Below are 20,507 nucleotides of genomic sequence, written 5' to 3'. Positions count from 1 at the left end.
CTTAAAGCTGCTTTATTAAAGGCATATTATGTGGCATAGGTATGGTGCATTAATTGTGGCAGTTTGTCGTTAGGTAGAGAGACCCCGCTGTTTGCCATTGCTAGGTGTTGGGAACACTCTTACTTGATCTACAGTGAAACATTTCAGTTATTGCTATTATAGTAGTACAGTAGTGAAATGTTCTACCTCCACTTCTTACAAATGAAGACATGCTCTCCACTATCATACCACATTTTTCATTTAATGTACTAACCATAGACAGTTTTGGAAGATCTACCGATCTTTAATTAGTGTCATCGCATAACTGAAACACTCATCAAAAATAAAATAGTGTGGTGGGGGAGCACACATGCGATCACACACTTTTTACTCTGTAAGGTGAGACGAGTAACCTTATCTGTCCTGGCACTTGGAGGAGGAGAAAATTTGGGAGAACTGTGTGTGTGTGTGTCGTGCGACAGAAATTGATTTGTTATTAAAGATTGTGTGGAATGTGTCAGGTGGCTCAGACACTGCAGTTGTTTTTGAAGCTAGTGGTGGCGTTGGTGTTGGCCTTGCAGTGTCCTGTGGACTTGCCTACATTGAGGGCGGTGATGAGGAACTTGGCTCTGCTGTACCACGGACAGGGCAGGCACGAGGCTGCCGAGGTTCTGGAGGAGTGTGCAGAGCAGACCTACCTCGAGGTGTGTTGAGCTCTGTTGTGGATGTGGTGGTGGGGTTTGCCGGGGCTTGCACAACTCTCACTTCATCTCACCTCGCCTCACTTTTCTAGTCTTCGTGCCCCTTCAGGGGTTTGTGTCTGGAACTGTGTCTGATACGTGTGGTCATTGTCTGTCTGAAATCCTCAGAAGTGACAAAACAATTTTCCCTCTTAAAGACCAGGAAAACATAACTGAGCACAAAGTTTTCTTGATTGTAACGTCCCTTACTGTTAAGGATGTTAAAAAGGAGGGGACGAAATAGCTCCACTACAGTGAATGATTGTTTACTGAGAAGATGCTATTTACTGTAGTGTGCAACTTTGATTGGCAAGTGAGTTTTTCATCTGATTAACTACTGTAGGGAACAGCTTGCAAGCTTCACTGCAGCAAGCTGTGGGCACTGCTACTCCATTACATGTGTTCATTTGTCTGCAGTTTGTCACACTTACTTAAGCTACAGCCTTGTGCCCAATGTTGTATTTCTAATTAAGTCTTGAAAAGCAGAAACTTAAGAGTACTTGCTTCTAAAGATAGCCATAATAGTTAAAACAGTAGCTATTCTTGTTTTGTTTAACTTCAGAATTAATACACTAGCTTCAGTTGCCGTTTTTCTGCAGTTCATCTTTCATGTTTCTCAGGTCACAGTGAGACTTGAAAGTTCTTTTTGAAGTTTAACAGTTCGTCTGCTGTGACTGGTTTTACCAGATAGTGTTAGAGTTCACCTTTTGAAGCAGCAAATATCAAAGAATTAAAGTCTCCTAAGATTGGACCTTCACTTTAATACATTTTGTGAAAGAATAATTTCATTAATAGACACGAAAAACTTTTTTCGACCTAGATTCAAATGTTGGTTCACTAACCTTGATTAAAGTTATATGATTTAATATAAATGCCTCCACGGGTTCAGTCTTTCCCTCCTTTCCATATTTGTCCAGTTGAACATTTGGTGACTTTCTTGCTCTCAGCACGAACAGTGTATTAACTCCTTGAAATTATTGTAATATAAGGTGCTGTACATAAGTTCTGTTTTTATGGTTGGTAGACCATAGCTAAGCATGTGATCAGAGTTCTACATTTTCAGAGTAGCTGACTAAAGGTTTCATTGAACTGTTATTTTGTTGTTGTTGTTGTTGTTGGGGTTACTGCTGCTGCTGGTGGTAGCAAAAATAAAAGGAGAAACATGAAATTTGGTATCTTCATGTATATATGTATGTGTGCTGGCAGGATAAATGTCTTAGAGAATCTATGTAGCCCAGTTCCTTCAAAAGTGAAGTTGTAGATGCTGCATTAGTTTAAAATACTGTAAATACTTTTTTCTTTCTTTACAGTTCCTCAAGTAATTTAATACAAAAACTCATACAATAAGGCATTCTAGTGAAGACAGGGAAGATCACTATTTTTGACATGTGCAGAATAAATTGATGGATTTGTGGTGTGTGTAGTATCCTACCTGTGTAGAGCATATTGCCCTTTGCACCAAATTTTCATGTAGTTACATAGTGCATTACTTTCACATGACAGCTTAAATTTGTGTAATTGGTATATAGTGACTTCAGGAATAAGTCACTGTTTGGTATGTGTGCATGTTCTCGTTAAAAATGTTTGATGTATTGTTTTTGTGTCACATAACTTCAAAAATAAAATTTTCAGTCAGATTTAATGCTTCCAGATTTTTCACACACACAGAAAGGTAGCTTGGAAGAAGTTGTTGTTGTTGTCCAGGTCAGCACACTATCCCTAGAGATAGTGTCAAAGCTGTCCTTGAGTCAAAAACACAAGGGAAACTACTTCTCTTCACATCATGGAAAGTTGTCCGCTACAGTCACGAGGTTGCGGGTACTTGTAATCAACCTTGCAGCAGAAACTTACTGGCAGATTAAACCTATGTGCCAGACTGAGACTTGAACTCTGAACCTTTGGCTTTCACAAGTAAGTGTTGTACTGACTGAACTACCTGAGCACAACTTACAACCTGTCCTCACAGCTTCAATCCTGGCAGTAATCCATCCCCTACCTTCCAAACTTCACTGAAGCTCTCCTGTGAAACTTGCAACACTAGCACTCCATGAGAACTTCTGTGAGGCTTAGAAGGTAGGAAATGAGATACTGTTAAAAGTTAAACTCTGAAGATGAGGTGTGAATCTTACTCGAGTAGCTCAGTTTGTAGAGCACAGAGGTCCAGAGCTAGTCTCAGTGTGGCATACAGTTTTAATCTGCCAGGAAGTTTCACATCAGCGCACACTCTGCAGAGTGAAAATTCCATAATAGATCCTTGTGACAAACTGTGTACACTTAGACAAAATTGTGCTGTTCTACTGTGAACAAAAAGGCTGCTAGAAATGGAATAAGCGAAAATAAAATATTTTACAGCTGTCGTCTACTTCAATCTTTCCTTTGCATAAACCAAAAGACGAAACTCTGGCCATTTCCTTTCTGTGGATAATTACTTATATACCCACACAAAATCTGTGGCAACACAAGTGCCAGAAAATGAAATCGAAAACAGAGATGTAAGTAAATGCATTAGTATATTACCTAATTGTGACATCACATAAAGTACACACTGTAACAGATTTATCCTTCCACATACGTTTATTTTTTGATTCTTAACCCCACTGGTCCATACAGCTAATGTACATAACCTATCAGCTGATGTATAAGTAACTGTATAATGCACCTGATGATGGCAGCATTCTGCCAAAATGCATTGTGCTAATGAAATACTAGTAAAAAGTGACTGCAGCAGTAGAAATTATTCCACATTATCATATAATACAGTTGCAGATCTCAAACAACATCCATATAACATGGATAAATTTAAAAAAATTAGACAAGGAAAAACTCGGTCATCAGATTTCTCTCTCTCTCTCTCTCTCTCTCTCTCTCTCTCTCTCTCTCTCTCTCTCTCTCTCTCTGTTTTTTTGTGTGTGTGTGTGTGTGTGTGTGTGTGTGTGTGTGTGTGTGTGTGTGTGTGAGAGAGAGAGAGAGAGAGAGAGAGAGAGAGAGAGAGATTCAGTGTCCTGTTGGCAACCAGGCATTAGAAACACAGCACAGGGTAAGGTTAGGCAAGGAAATTGACTGTGCTGATTTGAAAGGAATCATCTCAGCATTTGCCTGGAGTGATACAGGGAAAACATGGAAAACCTAAATACAGATGGCCAGATGGCAATCTGAACTGTCATACTTCCAAATGCAAGTTAAGTATGCTGACCACTATGCCACCATGCCCAATTGATTTGTGTTCTCACATTGGATGATGCTAAAGAAAAATTTAGATTTTAATTCAGTTTGGAGGACTGCACAATCTTGCAGAAAGTTTATCAAATGTAACTGGAAAACCGTATTTTTGGAGGAAAAAATACCTTATGGTGGCTAGATTGTGCTAAAGTGTAACTGTTGTACTGCCTTTCTTATTTGACATTTAAAGAAGTGGTGCCAAAAAAATGATTGCACTCTGGTATTAGCATTCTCTTAAGTATAAAGGAAACTAAACAGTTAAGTGAAAAGTCCTTGTGATAGTATGCATATTGAAGGTAGTATTCAAACTGATTTGGGCCTGAGTTAATGTAAACTGTTTTGTGAGTTTTGGAAAGTTAAAAATTACTTGCAACCGTTTTTCTTCTGTAATCTTGTCTCCTGGGAATGTAACTTACAGAAATGGTTCATAAGTCTGTGCCTTGTGTTGTGGAATCGTGGTTTTAATCTCTTCCATGTGATTATTGGCATCACTTTTTGCAATCTATTTCTTCACACAGGTCAGTAAGCTACACAAATATGAAGAATGTTCAGAACTTCACACATGGGAATAAACGACCAAATGACTGTACAGGTTGCAGACTCACTACAAACTATAAATAGTCATCTTGAATATCCAGTCAAGACTGCCTTGTTGTTGCGGATGTAATCTTAAGTCCAAAGACTGGTTTGATGCAGCTTTCCTTGCTACTCTATCCTGTGCAAGTCTCATCTCCGAGTAACTACTACAACCTACATCCTTCTGAATGTGCTTACTGTATTTATCTTTCGGTCTCACTCAGTTCTTTCGCGAGTTCATGTGTGGCACACAATGGGCCCCAAGCTATTGCAGCCAATTCTTCCTTCCCTGGCTGCATTTCTTTCACCACCCCCCCCCCCCCCCCACACCCCCCACCCCCAAATCCTCGCTCCTTCCCCATTGCCACCACCTTCCCCTCTCTCGGTGTTCAGATTTATGTCGACCTGGCTATCTGCTGGTTTCCTGTATTGGTTACAATTTTGTTCCTTTTGCCTGTTCTTTCATCCTTTTTTTGGCATTAAGGTCTCCATTTGAGGTTTGACCTCCACTTGAAAATTTCCTGTTTTTAGTGTAAGACTAGAGGAGCTCCCTCCCTAACATCTATGGTGTGGATTCTTCTCCACCCTTTCTTCCCCTCTCCCCTTACGCACTGTGGCTCCTGTCCACCCTGCTAGGTCACCAGCACGTGTAGCCGGCCTGTGTGGTGGGGCTGTTACGTACCTATATGGCTGAGCTTCCTGACGGCACAGCGATCACACTATTGATACCCGAGTTGTTCCCTTCCCACGTACCCCAAGGAGTGGTGCTTATCTTCTCGGAGCCTCAGAACTCCCGGCAACGGCCGCTGTGCCACACCACCCTTGCCGTGGCTTGGATGGCGCCTGTGGGAAGAGCCCCTGGTCTGAATGGGTGGTATCGGGGCAGATGATTCGCGCATGAAGCATATCGAGCTGCAGAAATCTGACAGTTCTCAAACGGCTGTCTCTTCGAATGGTGAAAAATCATCGAATGCTGCTTTGTATGACCCGCTACCTCCCCTTCCCTGGCTACACCGTGGAAGGAGGGTCAGGGTCAGGTTTGTTCATCTTGGGATAAAACCCGTTCTCAGTTATCTCGTCTGTACTAGGACAGATTGGCACACATTCACTGCCACAAAGCTGCTGTTTTTTGTGAAAAATATCGAGGACAAGTTTGGTGAAGTGGAGTCTCTTATCAAGATGCGGTCAGGTTCCCTGTTGATCAAAGCTTTTTCTGGCACCCAAACCACAGCTCTTTGTGCCTGTGATCGTATTGGCACTGTTCCGGTGTCTATCGCTCCTCACCAGTCTCTGAATACGGCCCAGGGAGTAATTTTTGGCAGGGACCTCATTCTGCGAACTGATAAGGAACTCCGGGATAATCTGGAGTTGTGTGGGATTCATTTTGTTCGACGTGTGCAGAAGGGTCGCAGACACAACTGCACCGATACTGGCACCTTCATTCTGGCTTTTGAGAGTGATACCATCCCAGAGAAAGTCAAGGTTATGTGCTGCAGATGTGAAGTGAAGCCATACATCCCTCCACCTATGCGGTGCTTTAGGTGCTTGCGTTTTGGGCACATGTCTTCCCACTATACGATGGAGACATCGTGTGGTGACTGGTCACCAACTACATTAGGGAAGCCCCTGTGTTCCGCCAAATGTGTGTCAATTGTGCTGACCTCCACTCCCCTTGCTTGCCAAATTGTTCGGCTTACAAGAGAGAAAAGAAGATCCGAGAATACAAGTCCCTGGATCAACTGTCTGAAGCAGAGGCTCGCCAGAAATATGAGACACTCCATCCATCCAGTGTCACTATCTTCAACTTTTGCGTCTGTATTTCCTCCTTCTCCTCCTCCTCCCCCTCCTCCTCCCCTCCCCTCCCCTCCCCCCTCCCCCCATCCCTCCCCTCCCCTCCCCTCCCCCCATCCCTCCCCTCCCCTCCCCTCCCCCCATCCCTACCCCAGCCCCGTCCCTCTCTCTCCTTTTCCCCTCAATTTTCCACGACCTCCCATCAGGCAGCTGCTCCCCACCCCTCCCCCCTGGCCAAAGAAGTGCCCTCCTACTTCAGCACCTGCTGGTGATCGGGCTCCCTCCTGGGACACCTCTACCCGGTGTCTCTCAGGACAGAAGAATCTTACCACCACTCGGCCACGAGGCACACCATGTGTGTGCCCTAAGCCACCCACTCTCAGTTCCAGATCTAGCAGAAGCTTGTACTCCCTGTGTGCCCTGCCCTCCTCCACCTCAGAAAAAGAAAAAGAACAACAAGAATAAGAAACACACATCCCATGACATGGCAACCCCCCCCCCCCCCCTGTCCCCAGAGGTGCTATCTCCCACCTCACAACCTGAGTCTTATTTGCGGATGTCACCCCATCCTTGGCAGTGACGACTACTGACGGAGGGACCTGACCTCCTCCTTAGCTTCTTTTGTCAACCTTGCATTCTTGCCACATGATCGTCCAGTGCAATTGCAACGGATACTAGTCACCTTCCGAAAATGCAACGTCTTGTCTCCTCTTCTGTGTTTTGTCTTGCTCGTCAAGAAACGCATTTCTGTGATGATCACTCTCCAACATTTCGTGGTTATCGGCCATTCTGTCAGAACCGTGCTGGTGGGGTCTACACTTTGGTTCGTTCCAATGTCATTAGTGACCAGATCCCCCTACGTACTAACTGGGAAGTGATAGTGGTTAAGGTGCAAATGACTCCGGCAATCGCCATTTGCAATGTCTATCTCCCTCCAGCTAAGCCACATCCTTTTGTTGTCCAGTCAGTGCCCATGTTCCACTGGGGGGTCACTTCAATGGATAGGGGTGTCTTAATTGCCCAACTTATCACGGGCCTAGATTTGTCTTTCACAATTGCTCCCCTACTCTCTTCAGTGTCGCTCGTGGCACCTTCTCTGCTATTGATCTCACGATCTCCTCCACTTCCCTCGTGGCTTCCCTACATTTGTCATCCCACGATGACCTTCATGACAGTGACCACTTTCTGGTGATTCTATTGTTCCCCTGCTGCAGCCAGGCAGACACGCCCCTACATTGGGCATTCCGCAAGGCCAATTCCATTGATACAGTCAAGCAAGGCACATCTGCCACTAGTCTTCATGCTGCTGGCAGTGCTGCCCCCTGTCTACAGGTCCCTCTCGCCAACTGGCACCGTGGTGGACCGAGGACGTCGCAGTCGCTGTCCAGGACCACCAATGGGTGCTGCAGTGATTAGAGTGACACCCTTCACAGACCAATCTCCTCGCTTTTAAGTGTCTCCATGCTAAGGCGGAGTAAAAAGGAATACTGGGAGTGCTATGTTTCCTCCCTTGGGACATATGTCTCTTCGTCACAGGTTTGTTCTGGGCTCTGTAGCCTTCTGGGCCACCAGTGACCATCAACTGTCCAGCATCTGAACCTCCGTGGATCTCTCTGCACTGATCCATTGGTCCTCGCAGAACACCTCGTGACGTGCTTTGCAATGGCATCGTCGTCGTCTTCCTACCCTACTACCTTTCTCAAGCAGAAATGCAGAGTTGAACAGACGCCCCTCTTTTTCATCCCGCATTGTGTCGAGCCCTATAATGCATCCTTCATTGAATCGGAATTGGTGCCGGCTCTTAGTTCTTCACAAGACACAGCCCCAGGTATAGATTCCATCCACAATCAGATGATCCGACATTTGGATATTCCAGCTCCTCAGAGTTTCCAACCGCATTTAGCTCACGGGTGCTTTTGCGCCACAATGGCGAGACAGTATAGTTATCTTCATCCTTAAGCCCGAGAAAAACCCAACGTCTCTAGACAGCTACCACCCAATTAGCATGACGAATGTACTTTGTAAACTGCTCAAAAGAATGGTCAGCTTCAGATTATGTTGGGTACTCGAATCTCGGGGCCTTTTATCCCCATATCAGTGTGGCTTCTGGGCAGGGCGATCTCCAACTGACCATTTATTCCGATAGCAATCTGCCATCCGACAGGATTTTACTCGCCGCTGCCACCTTGTCGCAGTCGTCTTTGACCTACACAAGGCGTACAACGTGGCTTGGCTCCATAACATTTTAGTTACCCTCCGTGACTGGGGCTTCCGTGGTCCCCTTCTGATTTTTATCTAAGAGTTATTATTTTACCGGCTCTCCCGGGTTCCAGTTGGCACATCATTCGGTGCCCCTCTGATTCAGGGGAGTGGTATCCCTCAGGGTTCTGTGCTATGTGTCACACTCTTCAACATTGCCATCAATGGGCTTGTGACCTATTGGGCCTCTGGTTAGCCCAGTGTTGTACGACAACGTTTTTTGGTAGCGTCTGCCGAGTGCAATCTCGGAGGCACCATCCGATGGGCTACTATGAGGGCCACAGCCCACGGATTCCAGTTTTCTCCCTCCAAAACACTGATTAGGCATTTTTGTTGTCGACTCACAGTACACCCCGATACAGAACTTCATTTAAGTGACCAGCTCCTCAATGTTGTAGTACAGTCCGGTTTCTTGGGCCTTATTTTTGATAAGCTGACATGGCTGCCTCACATTCAGAAGCTAAGTGCTCTCTGCCTCCTGGCCCACACGTCTTCGGGTGCAGAGCATTCCACTCTTCTCCATCTTTATTGTGCTCTGGTCTTGTCCTGACTAGATTGTGGTAGTCACGTTTATGCCTCAGCAGTTCCTTTCACTTGGAAACTCGCTTGACCCTGTCCGTCATTGTGGGGTGCGTCTGGCTATTGGTGCCTTTCGCCTTAGTCCTGTCGATAGTCTCCTCTTAGAAGTAGGGATTTCCCCTCTACACATCTGATGGAGCCAACTCCTTTTTCTTACGCAACCTCCATTTGCCAATTCCCTGACCGTCCTGTGTACCCCGTGTTCTTTGCCAGTGAGGGATGTCTCCCTTCTAACACCCGCCCACTGGTGGGATTGCTGATTGGAAAATGTGTATTGAAGTCAGAGGTGGTGGTTGTTTCTGGTCAAAGGAAGCAAAAAAAAGGCTTGCATGCCACTGTCCAGCTGTAAGCAGACATCTGCACGTCTTGCAGTATACTGTATTAAGCGAGTACTGTTGACAGAGCTGTCAAACTGGTTAAGGCCATGCAGAGAAGATGGCAATGTGGTTACAGTGTATAATCCAGTACTGGCTTGTCATTGTGTACGATCTTCTTCTATCCACTGTAGTTAATCACAAATGATGGCGGTTGAGCTTAGGCTTGTTCTGTGCACCTTCATTACTCGTTATGTGACAGAAAACGAGTATTTGATGGTGTTTTGAGCACTATGCTGTGGCCGTCATAACTGATGCGAGTATTAAACGTGATCGTAGTGAGTTGTTTAGTGATTTTTTTTTTTATTCCATGGTGCTACAGATTCTACACGAGCAAGTGACAGCCATAATTTGCATAAAACACACTGTCTTTAAACACACAACACGTGTATGTAGTACCGCAATTGTTGCTTTCGATTGGCAACACTGCACTCCCTGCCAGTGTCTCGACCACCACACACTGCCATCGTTTGTGAATCAGACTAAAGTTGCAGACACATCATCATTTTATAAGTGTACATGTGAGCCATGGTGTCGAGATACAATAAACCTTTTTCTCGGGGAACAATCACTTCAACTTGCTTGCATGCTAATATTGCTCCATTTGACATAGTTGTGGCACACTGGCACATGCTTGCACTTTTCCACTTTGTTTGGCCTCTTTGCACAAGCTAGGTTTGGCGTAATACTGACCTGTCTGGACACACGAGAGGGACTGCTGAGCCTACATGCGTGCTGTCTCACTGCAATTTTTCTTACTTATTACGCTTCCACTGTTATACATGTTGTCTGGTTTTGGAATGGTTCTGACAATTGCTTCCAGATGCTGCAATTTTCACAAATGATATTGTAGCAGAGAAAGGTACTAGCAGAAAGAAACCGGAGAGGCGTGGCCAAGAGTCGTGCTGAGCTTGCTCATTTGTTGGCAGTGTTTCTGTAAAGTGCAAGGTTCTGTGCTACCATATTGGTCCTGCACACAATTCCAATCTTGTAGAAATTTTCAACACAATGCACATTTCTCTCTCTCTCTCTCTCTCTCTCTCTCTCTCTCTCTCTCACACACACACACACACACACACACACACACACACACACACACACACACACACACACACACACACACACACACACACACACAGAGTTGGTTTGGTTAAGCTTGAACAGACTGAACTTACTGAATTGTACTGGTGTGTTGTAATGATAGGAATTTCTCTACAGGGAATTGCTCAGTTTTGGCAACAGTGGCTACTATTGTGTTCCGTTTCCACAGGGACTGGACTTCGTGAAACAGGCAAAGGTGGCTCAAATCCTCAGCGAGTCCGGAGAGAGGCGCCGCAGCGGCTCTTCAGGAAAGGAGCGCAACAGTCGCCGTGGCTCGCGCGAGTCCCTCGACTCGATGCAGTACGAAACGGGAGAAGAGGTGAGTGTTGGTGGCCACTCGGAAGTGCTGGTGTCTGCAGTCGCTGCTCAGGAGTCTGTCATTGATATGGCCGGTGTGAACGTCCCGCACTGTGGCAGTGCTGTAACCTCTTCACTCTGCAGTCTTACTTTGAGGACAGCAGACAGTGGCTGTCGGGTAACAAAAACTGGCAGTTCCGTTTATCATACCTCTGTATTTCTTATATCGACACAAGGCTGAGAACCACTACTGTTTTGCCGAAGTCTTGTGACAGATATCTCTTGGGTGTCATAGTTCCTTAGTGTGTGTGCTATCAAAGAAAAACTGAAGAGAAGTTTTGCCCCCTGCAAGGAAGTATTTGTTTCCTTGCACCATTTGTACTGTCTTCTGTGGGTTTTTGTTTAGTGTTCTGTCTCTCACAACACCGCCAGTTATTTGGTGTTGGTATGTGTACCACATTTTATACAACTTGTCACAGTTTTTGATACTGTTATCTTGGGTACTATTGTCACGAATGTGTTAACATACATTTTGTTCATTATATCCATTATAACAGCTACATACGTTTTATTACAAAAGTGCAAGATCAAGTGACAGATAATCTGTAAGTGGAAACTTTGTTACTGTAATAAAAATAGATGTGGATTTAAAATAAAGTGTGTTTTAACACACACAATACAGTGGTAACAATAATGGAAATTTGTGGCTGGAAGAATAATAGTAGAAAAAAAAGTTTAAAAAAATTAAAAAAGGAAAGACAACCACTTGCCTACAAGATGATCGATTCACGGAGCACAGAAGCACAAAACAGGAAACAGTATTCATACTAGCTTCAGAGCACTAGCTCTTTCTAGATAAAGTATCCACATTCTCACACAAAACTGCACGCGCACACACACACACACACACACACACACACACACACACACACACACACACACACACACACACACTCTCCATTGACCAAGGAAAAGGTTTTGTGTGTGTGTGTGTGTGTGTGTGTGAGAATGTAAGTACTTCTGCTAGTAGAGCTAGTGCTCAAAAGTTGGTGTGAATGCTGTTTGCTGTCACATGTTTCTGTGCTCCATGCATTGATCCACTATAGGTAGATAGTTGCTTTCCCCGTATACTGATAGCATTATGAGAGACAGAACACCAAACTTAAAGCCACTGAAGATTATGAAATGTATATAACTAAAACAGAAATAAACTGTCTTGAATGAGGCAGAAAATATCTGCAATTTTCTCTTATGACTCTGAGAGATTCCTCTGATATCATCAGGCACATTTTAGATGATACCGAAGTGTATATTTTAGTAAATCAGTAGGTTTATCTTTCCCTGATCCGTGTGTTGAATTTTGTCATTGAGGCATTTAAACACTTTTCCTTCTTGCAGAACTAATGCAATAATTTACTTACTTGATAGCTGTCACTTTGTAGAAGCAGACACTTTACTGTGGTTGTAGTGGTTCTGCCTGCTTTTATTTTCTTCGTTCGTTCGTCCTCAGTGTCGGCGTACTGTGTTTCTACACTGTCCGAAAATGGTTTGTGGATTCCTACACTGACAACTGTAAATAATGTAGCCGACAGGTGCACAGTTGCATTTCACAGTACTTTAATTTCACTGCCCACAATCCCATAATAATACACAGTTACATGGCCAATGCACTATTGTTTAACTTTCGATAAACCTCATTAATAGTTTGCAGGCAAACCTCCACATTCTGCTTTAACAGTTTACTATTGAACATCTGCGAGCAGTAAAAGCTAACCACAAAGTTCACAGTTCTTGAAGAATAATCAGTTACATATGGAGCAGACACAGTCATTGTTTTAACACAGGCCTAATTGTGTAACACTTATTCCATGGTTAAGTTGAAGTATTGTTGTCGTTCTAACCGACACAGATTCCTCATCTGAAACTTGGCCATGGACTGACGGTCTTGTGACGAAAAATCGGGCGGTTATAAATCTTCACAATAATAGGTCTTGTTTGAAGTTAAATTTTCAGGAATTACAATTAAAACTTAACTCATTAAATTAACTGAATACATAGAAAAATTCTGTCCTTTCAACCATTCCTACTACAATAAGGTTTAGGCCGAATCACTTGTTTAAGTGATGAAATTAACATACATCGTCAAGTAAACAATACATTTGACAAAACTATCCATTACTTTGGAATTAATGAAGGGCTGTCTTTGCTAACATGTTTTCGAATAGAGCCAAATAGATACTTAAAGATTACTGCTGTTTGTTCCTCCAAATGTTCATAATTAGTACAGAATTTATATTTGTTTATATGTCAACAATAGAATTTGAGTTAAGAGACAATTACTGATTTCACCCTATAATGAAAGATACTAACTAGAAATAGTCAAAATAAATTAGAAAATCAATTACATACATAAAACTAAGCACAAAATTAGATCTGGTTTTATCTTCTTTAAAACTGAGGGTCAACATTTCTCTATTATGAGAATACCGATTATATTCACATATGTTAATGGTAATTAGTTGAAATTTTTTAAAAAAGAATAATTTAAGTAGGCAGATGGCAAAACAAGATGGGAAGTAAAATTATCCCAGCTTGCTTTGTCACATGGTGTTAAACTCATTATCTTAAGATATAGTGCCTATAAAGTAACATGTCTATGTTTGTCACAGTGTATAAAAACATCATTTGGTTCGACGTATCACCTAAAGCATTCTGAAATGGGAGATTGGCTTCACAGAAGCGTCTAGTTTCTCTGCTGCATAGTTTAAATGGAAACTATTCATCTCGAGTTTTTCATACACTTGGTTCATTTCTGCTAGTAATAAAAAGAAACCTCTTAGGTCTGTGACTTTGCTTCTGCAGTTTTGCTTCAAAGTTTGAGGCTGTGTTGGAAAAAACTTACAAAATTTTAAGATTCGAAGTATGGCCATTGTGGGCCACTACTTTCTCCCATCTTTCAGGCAGCATATGAATCCTGCAGCTGGAATATTGGGCATCTTTTGAGGAGATCCATTAATCGATCAAATTTTGCACTTGGTCATGTGACGAAGTGCAGGTAAGCCAGGCTGTGTGCCATTGATTAAAAAAGTTGGTAGTCAGAGGAACCAACATCTGGAAAAATAAAGTGGGTTTGGGGTAGGACTTCCATTTCAGCATTTCCAAGTACATTTTGATGGGTTTTGCAACACGGGCGGGAGCATTGTCAAGCCGCAAAATCACCTTTTCGGGTCTGTCACTGTATTGTGGTTTCAGTGCTCAGATGAAATTAGTCAATTACTTTAGACAACAGTTTTCTATAATCGTTTCCATTGATTTCAGTAGCTTCGCAAACACCTTCTCTTCCACTACCGTGCTGGTGTTTGACATCAAAATCATCATTCTTTAAGGCTAGGCGCAAATTGAGATGCGTATAGCGCGTGTGGCGCGACGCAGCACAGCGCGTGTTTTTGTAACATCACAGGTTCAAATGGGACCGCGCAAATTGCGATGCGGCGCGTCTGGGACGCGACACGCGCCTGCGCCAGGTCACGCGGCGTTGTGGTTGAGGCACAGTTTCTCGCGACGCGCTTGCCTCGCTAGCACCGTGGGAAATTTGAGGCGGGGAGCGGAAAAGTAGCACGGCCATATGCTCACATCGGAACGGCGCATATGAGCAGTGGTAATATTTCCCATATGATAAATTTTGCCTTACTGTGTACTGAATTTTATTGCCTTTGGGTAGTGTTCAGTTTTTCGTCATTTAAACGCTCCAGCTTTCTTCTTAACATGTTGTACTTTTCTGTTATTTATATGTGCATAGTTTTGTTTTGTTTTTCTTCTGTCAAGAAAAATGTATAATTCAGTAACTGATGAGCCACTGGCCGCTGGAATTGCACCATATGCCTCTGCGATGTTTTCAAATCGCAAGAAGGGACAGAGGGTAGTGAATAAGGAAGCAAGGAATATTATAAAATCATGTGATTAAGAATCAAGGCAGGAAAGTAACGCAAGGTTATCTTCTCGCTGCCTAGTAAGCTAGCGTATCTGTACGATCTGTTAGAAAAATTTAGAAAGGGATAATCTCCACAGGTGTGATCCCTTTGTACATCTGGTAAAAAGCGTCCAAGATCTGAAGTATAGAAGTTTCACTGTGGTTACTCTGATATGGATGTAATAATGTAATACGACACACTATACTACATGCATGTGAACATCACATTTCCACTGCAAGCTAGAAACAGTCGAAAAGCAGTCACAAATAACAATGTTTTAATTGGTTCACCGTGATGAGAAAAAGCATTTCAATTGTTGCATGGACATTATCAGCATTAATAAACTAATTATACAACAACAGGCTACACAAATGAAGAAAATGGTCGGTATTATTACGAAAGTAGGAATATCCTAAAAGAGTGTTATGATTGGATATATTTAATTTGTTGAAATGTGCTGCTGACAAAGGCAGATCTACTTTCATGACAATGTTTTTCGAACTCCATCTCACGAGGCGCACATGGCTAGCTTGTGCATTCCTGTCGCGCGCATTATCCTTCGCTGCTGACAATACACTGACCATTGTGTTGTGCGACAGATCAATTGTTTATTTTTCTCAATAACAACTATTTTATTCAGCAAAATCGTAGCGATCGCTAATTTTGGTTGCAAACTTCTGTGTTTTGAGTAGTGTCTTACTAAAATGTGTACATCACAATAAGAATGGTCATTAGCGAGGTGAACAGCACTTTGTCACGAAGCTGACATATAACGCTACAAGTAAGACAACAATCATATATTTTCAGAGAATAGTTTCTGTAAAATCGTTTGAGAAAGATAGGATGTTGCGCGCGCTTCGGTTCAGTCAGCGCAGAGCGTCGCCAGTCGGCGCGTGCGAAGTATAGTGTACGTGTCACAATATGCGCTGCACCCGTGCGACACGTGCATGTCGCGTTGTAGTGTCGTGTCACGTGACACGTGCTATACGCTTCTCAATTTGCGCCTAGCCTAAGTGTTGAAATCATGTCCTGTATGTTCATCATCTTGTAGTTGGATCACTATTGGTCCTACCCAGTATTTTATAAGACTTATCCTCAGATTTCTTCATGTTAAAGCAGAAAATTAAAACCTCCCAGAAATGATGGTTGGGCTCGTAAGTTGACGTATTCAGTCAAGAATAACTTTGATACAATCACAAATTGAGTAATATATTTATGGCATTATGATTGCAAATTCCTCAGCTTATTGTCTGAGACTACAACCTACCACTTCTTGCTACTGCTATAGATTGCAAAATGGTGGAAGCATAGTTATAGACCTCATAAATTGTTGCTTAAATGAGTGTATTGTCTTTCAGAATTTTAGTCAACAAAAGCTGATGTTCACTGTTCTAATACAAACTGTGGTGGTGTTCATAACCAATATTCCCATTTATTAGCTTATTTTGAGTACAGGAGAATGTTTGTTTTTGATGTCCTTCAGTGTTAAGAATATAAGAATATTTTATAAAAGATTAGTAATTGTGGATGCCTGAGATAAAATTTTTATATTTTTTGCTTTACTTGTGGTTTGGAGACTGCAGAGTGAAGATAGTTACGACACTGTTAAGGCTAAATGTGAAACACGATAGTCAGGTGTTATTAGCCATTCGGAAGTATTACTGCATGTAAGTACTTCCTCATCTGACATAAAAAGTTTTTAAACCTTAAGAGTACAGAGTGTTGAAATGATTCTGAGCAGTGATTGCACGTATTTTTTGATAATGTTGAGATAAGTTGTAAAACATGAACCAGTTACAAAAAGTGCTACTGATTAAATGTACTCTGCAATGAATAGATTTCTGGCCATAGTGTTGTTGTTGCTGCCATGTCCTTTGTCTTTCTTATTTTAAATACAAAAAGAAGTGATCTCACATGTGGCAGAGAAACATATTTTCATGTTTGATTTGCTCAAAATACATACAATATGTTGGATTGTATAATTTTTGAGCACGAGCTAATTTCTCTGTCCTGTCTTGGCCTTCTCAAAACTAAATACATTTCCTTTTGTGAATAAAGGTGTTGCTTTGTCATTTATGATGAATATACTTAAGTCTATTATGTGACTGGAGACACAATTGTCCTTTAAGATGTAATTGCTAATTACTGAGGTTGTTTGCGTGTGTTTTTTCAGTTATTATTTGTTATGAATTGTCTTTGCTAATGTTTTGTGTGTGTTGAATGTCATTGTTAACATATGGACTTATTCTGTGTGTGCTCATAAGACAGCAGCTTTGATGTTTAAAATGAGTTAAACACACACACACACACACACACACACGAAATATTGCAAATAAAACAAATTATGGTGATGTAGTGTTCAGAAATGAATAAAGTTTACCAGTGACAGTGTTGTTGTAAATGTCGTTGTGCTGTAGATTGAGGTAAACAGAACTAAGTAGCTGGTAGTTCTCTGTTCATTTCATTCATTGGTGAGACAGTGAGAGAGTGCTCTTTCTGAAATCTCTTCAACTTGGGTACATTTTGTATGTAGTGAGGCCTCGGTAAGAAGACAGTCTAGGAAAAGGGCTTTTCTTACTGGTAAGTGAAATCCTCTTTGGTACATTAAGATTTTTACATGCTCAGCTTACATACCAGATTTACATAATTTTTCTATCAGTTTGCTAGCGTAAGCATATGTAGCACACCAGTAATGTCTTTTTTTAAAAAAGTTGGTACACATCTTCTCATAACTGACGCTGCTGCTATTACTGCTGTCTGTTTGCACTTCACATTAAAGTAGATGTTGAGTGTTTGTGAACTTTGCATGTTGTGGTGCTCAAAATGCTTGTCTGTATGCCTGGAATAGTAATAGCATATTTGAAAATACGTAGATTTCTTTCTCACACAGTTAGCTACGTCAGTAAATTAATAATCAATTAAAACTGAAGGCTGTGGATGTTTGACATTTCCTCAACGTCTCTCATTAAAACAAAATGGTTGAATAGTTTTGTTCAGGGTTGTTTGTGCAAAATACGTTCTAACAGAGGTAAAATTACGAACTTCATCCTTTTGAATAATACAATAAATGACGAATCAAAAGTTATGTCTCGATATACAAAAGTGATGTTTCGTACTGGAGAACAACATACTCAAAATATGAGGACTGTCATTATGTTGCTCGTGTGAAATAAATAAATTTCTTTATTTTAACTGTGTCGTAGATATTTGCCATTAAAAATGTCCATACACAATTATTTCAGGAGAAATTTGCTGGTACATCTACTATTGTACTCTGCGATCCACTTCATGGTGTGTAGCAGATGATGCTCTGTATTACTGTCACTCCCCCTCCTGCTTCCCCTATTTCCTGTTTCCTGCAATTAGTGCACAAGAATAATTGTTTGTAAGTCTTAATGTGAGCTCGAATCTCTAATTTTTTCCCTCATGGTTTTTAATGACATGTATCAATTGGATTCTTGAGAGAACAAATGCCCTCAAGATTTTTTAACAGTAAATCACATCATGATGCACAATGCTTCTTTTGTAGCACCTGCCCCTGCATCATCTCCGTGGTGTCATCCAGACGAATGTGTGACGAAACACTGTTCTTCTTTGTATCTTCCCTATTTTCCATATCCGTTATGTCTGGTAAGACAGTGAGAGTGCGCTTTTCCTGAAACCTCTTCAACTCAGGGTACATTTCGTATGTAGTGAGGCCTCGGTAAGAAGACAGTACGAGCAGTATTGAGGTAGTTGTCGAATGAAGTTGTACGTGTCGTTACAGTACATATTCTTTTGTGAAGCTCGGTTTTTGTGACTGCCAATTACCCATGAAAGTTTATACCTAAATAAACACACCTGCTAAATCCCCATCCTGAGAAGATGGTCCCAAGCTGTCAGCACACAGAGCTCGAGATAGTGTGATGCGTGTCATTCTCAGCTGATGGCCAGGGACATTTTCTTTCTTTCAGCTAATTAGCCAGTCACTTGCTGTCAGTGATTTGCTCCTGTTTCAGTGATTAGGTTAAAGTAAACAAGATGACCAGTGAAAAAATGAATTAAGGACTAAATATAGTTTTTTATCTTGTCTAATTTAGGAGTAAAATTTTACTGGCACTGGTGGCTCTTTATAATGACCCAAGCCTTTGATTCCGATTTGTGTAGTTCCACATTTTGATGTCTTATTTGCTACGTATTAACGCACTTCTAGTGTTTTCCATTTCTGATGTCACAAGAGTAACGCTCAAGGGCAAACACATTATAGGGTGACAGATAATAAGTCTGTCAGATTTTTGAAAAGCAGTAATGTCAAATATTGGAAAATGTGGGATGGGATAACAATAAGATGAAAAGGAAGAGATTGCTACTCACAAAACAGAAGAGGTGTTAAGTGGTAGACAGGCACACGAAGAAATACTGCTAGCTGTTACAAAGTAACAAACTAAGTTCTTCGTCGTAGGCAAAACAAAGTAAGCACGCACATGCGCGTATTCAAAAAGGATCAGTGCTGTCTCGTGGGTGCCGAGACACAACTGCATCTGAGATGAGCGACAATCTTTACTAGGCTGGGTAGTGGAGGTATAGAAGAGGTGTGGGATGGAGAGGGGGAGGTATAGCAGGGTGGGGGGTGGGGGAAGCTGCTGGTGCTGCCTATGGGAGTATTAGGAGGCTGTGCTTGAGATTTGGGGGGGGGGGGGGGGGGGGGGGGAGAGCAAAGCCCTTTTGTTTGCTGCCTGTCTCCCCTCCCAGTAGTGCTTCTAGCAGCACACTATCCTGTCTCTACCCTGCCCCTGCATGCTTCTAGAGGCAGCACTAGCCTTTCCCTCCCACCAACACCATTTCAGACCAGATTTTTTTCTGGAGGATGGAAAATTTTTCTTTTGTGGTAATTCTCTTAGGTGATTTTAAAGGCTTGTACGTGAAGGGCTTAGGCTTGTACGTGAAGGGCTTAGGCTTGTACGTGGAAGTTGAACAAAAATACATATGTTTTCAAAACATTCTTTGTAGACTTGGCTTCATTTTATCAACTAAAATAACTAATTATGAAATATTCTGTGTGTGTGTGTGTGTGTGTATATTGCCACAAATAGTAAAATGATCATTCGGTAATTATCGTGCAGAATGACAATAACAATAACAATTTTTCAATTACACAGTGGAATATTGTGAACCGAAGACATCCCTGTATTTGTGTGGTCATGAGCTGCTGCTCACTGATACATTGCCTTGCTGATAGTTTCGTAGTTATGCCCAGCAGTTGGCACCAGTGATAGAAAGGTTGAAAATTCACAAATGTGTACTTCAAGTTTACATCAAGGAAAAAAATACTTCGTTGGAGCGAAGATACAGTAAAAGCTAATGTACACAATTGTAGCCAGAGGGTCTTAAAGGGTTAATGTCTTTATTCTTTATATAACATCGGAACTCTAAAACTGTTCATATATCTTGTGTGTGTTTGTTTTTAATAGTTGTGAAAAATGAATTGCTTAACTTTCTCCTGTGGGTTAGACCTTAAAAGATGTTGCTTCTGGGAAAAGACAACAATGAGTTTATCAAATATGCTATTACTATAATTCTAAAATTATTGTTTTGTTGTGGAGATTATAGACTACTATTTCAAAATAACAAGGGAGAAGAGA

The 20,507-nt window shown here is 41.9% G+C and overlaps 1 protein-coding gene across 9 annotated transcripts in view; it reads left to right on the top strand.

Moving 5' to 3' along the window:
* Positions 1-20,507, top strand: part of LOC126291997 (kinesin light chain) — a 390,450-nt gene that overhangs the window by 335,218 nt on the left and 34,725 nt on the right. For all 9 annotated transcript variants that reach the window (XM_049985770.1, XM_049985772.1, XM_049985775.1 and 6 more), the window contains one exon: positions 10,788-10,937. In XM_049985770.1, the coding sequence (XP_049841727.1) occupies positions 10,788-10,937 (150 nt within the window). The remainder of the gene's footprint in view (positions 1-10,787; positions 10,938-20,507) is intronic.

Source organism: Schistocerca gregaria, chromosome 9 (assembly GCF_023897955.1).
Source record: "Schistocerca gregaria isolate iqSchGreg1 chromosome 9, iqSchGreg1.2, whole genome shotgun sequence".
Lineage (NCBI taxonomy): Eukaryota > Metazoa > Arthropoda > Insecta > Orthoptera > Acrididae > Schistocerca > Schistocerca gregaria.
The sequence above is the reverse complement of the archived record's forward strand: the minus strand, read 5'-3'. Positions and strand labels throughout refer to the sequence as shown.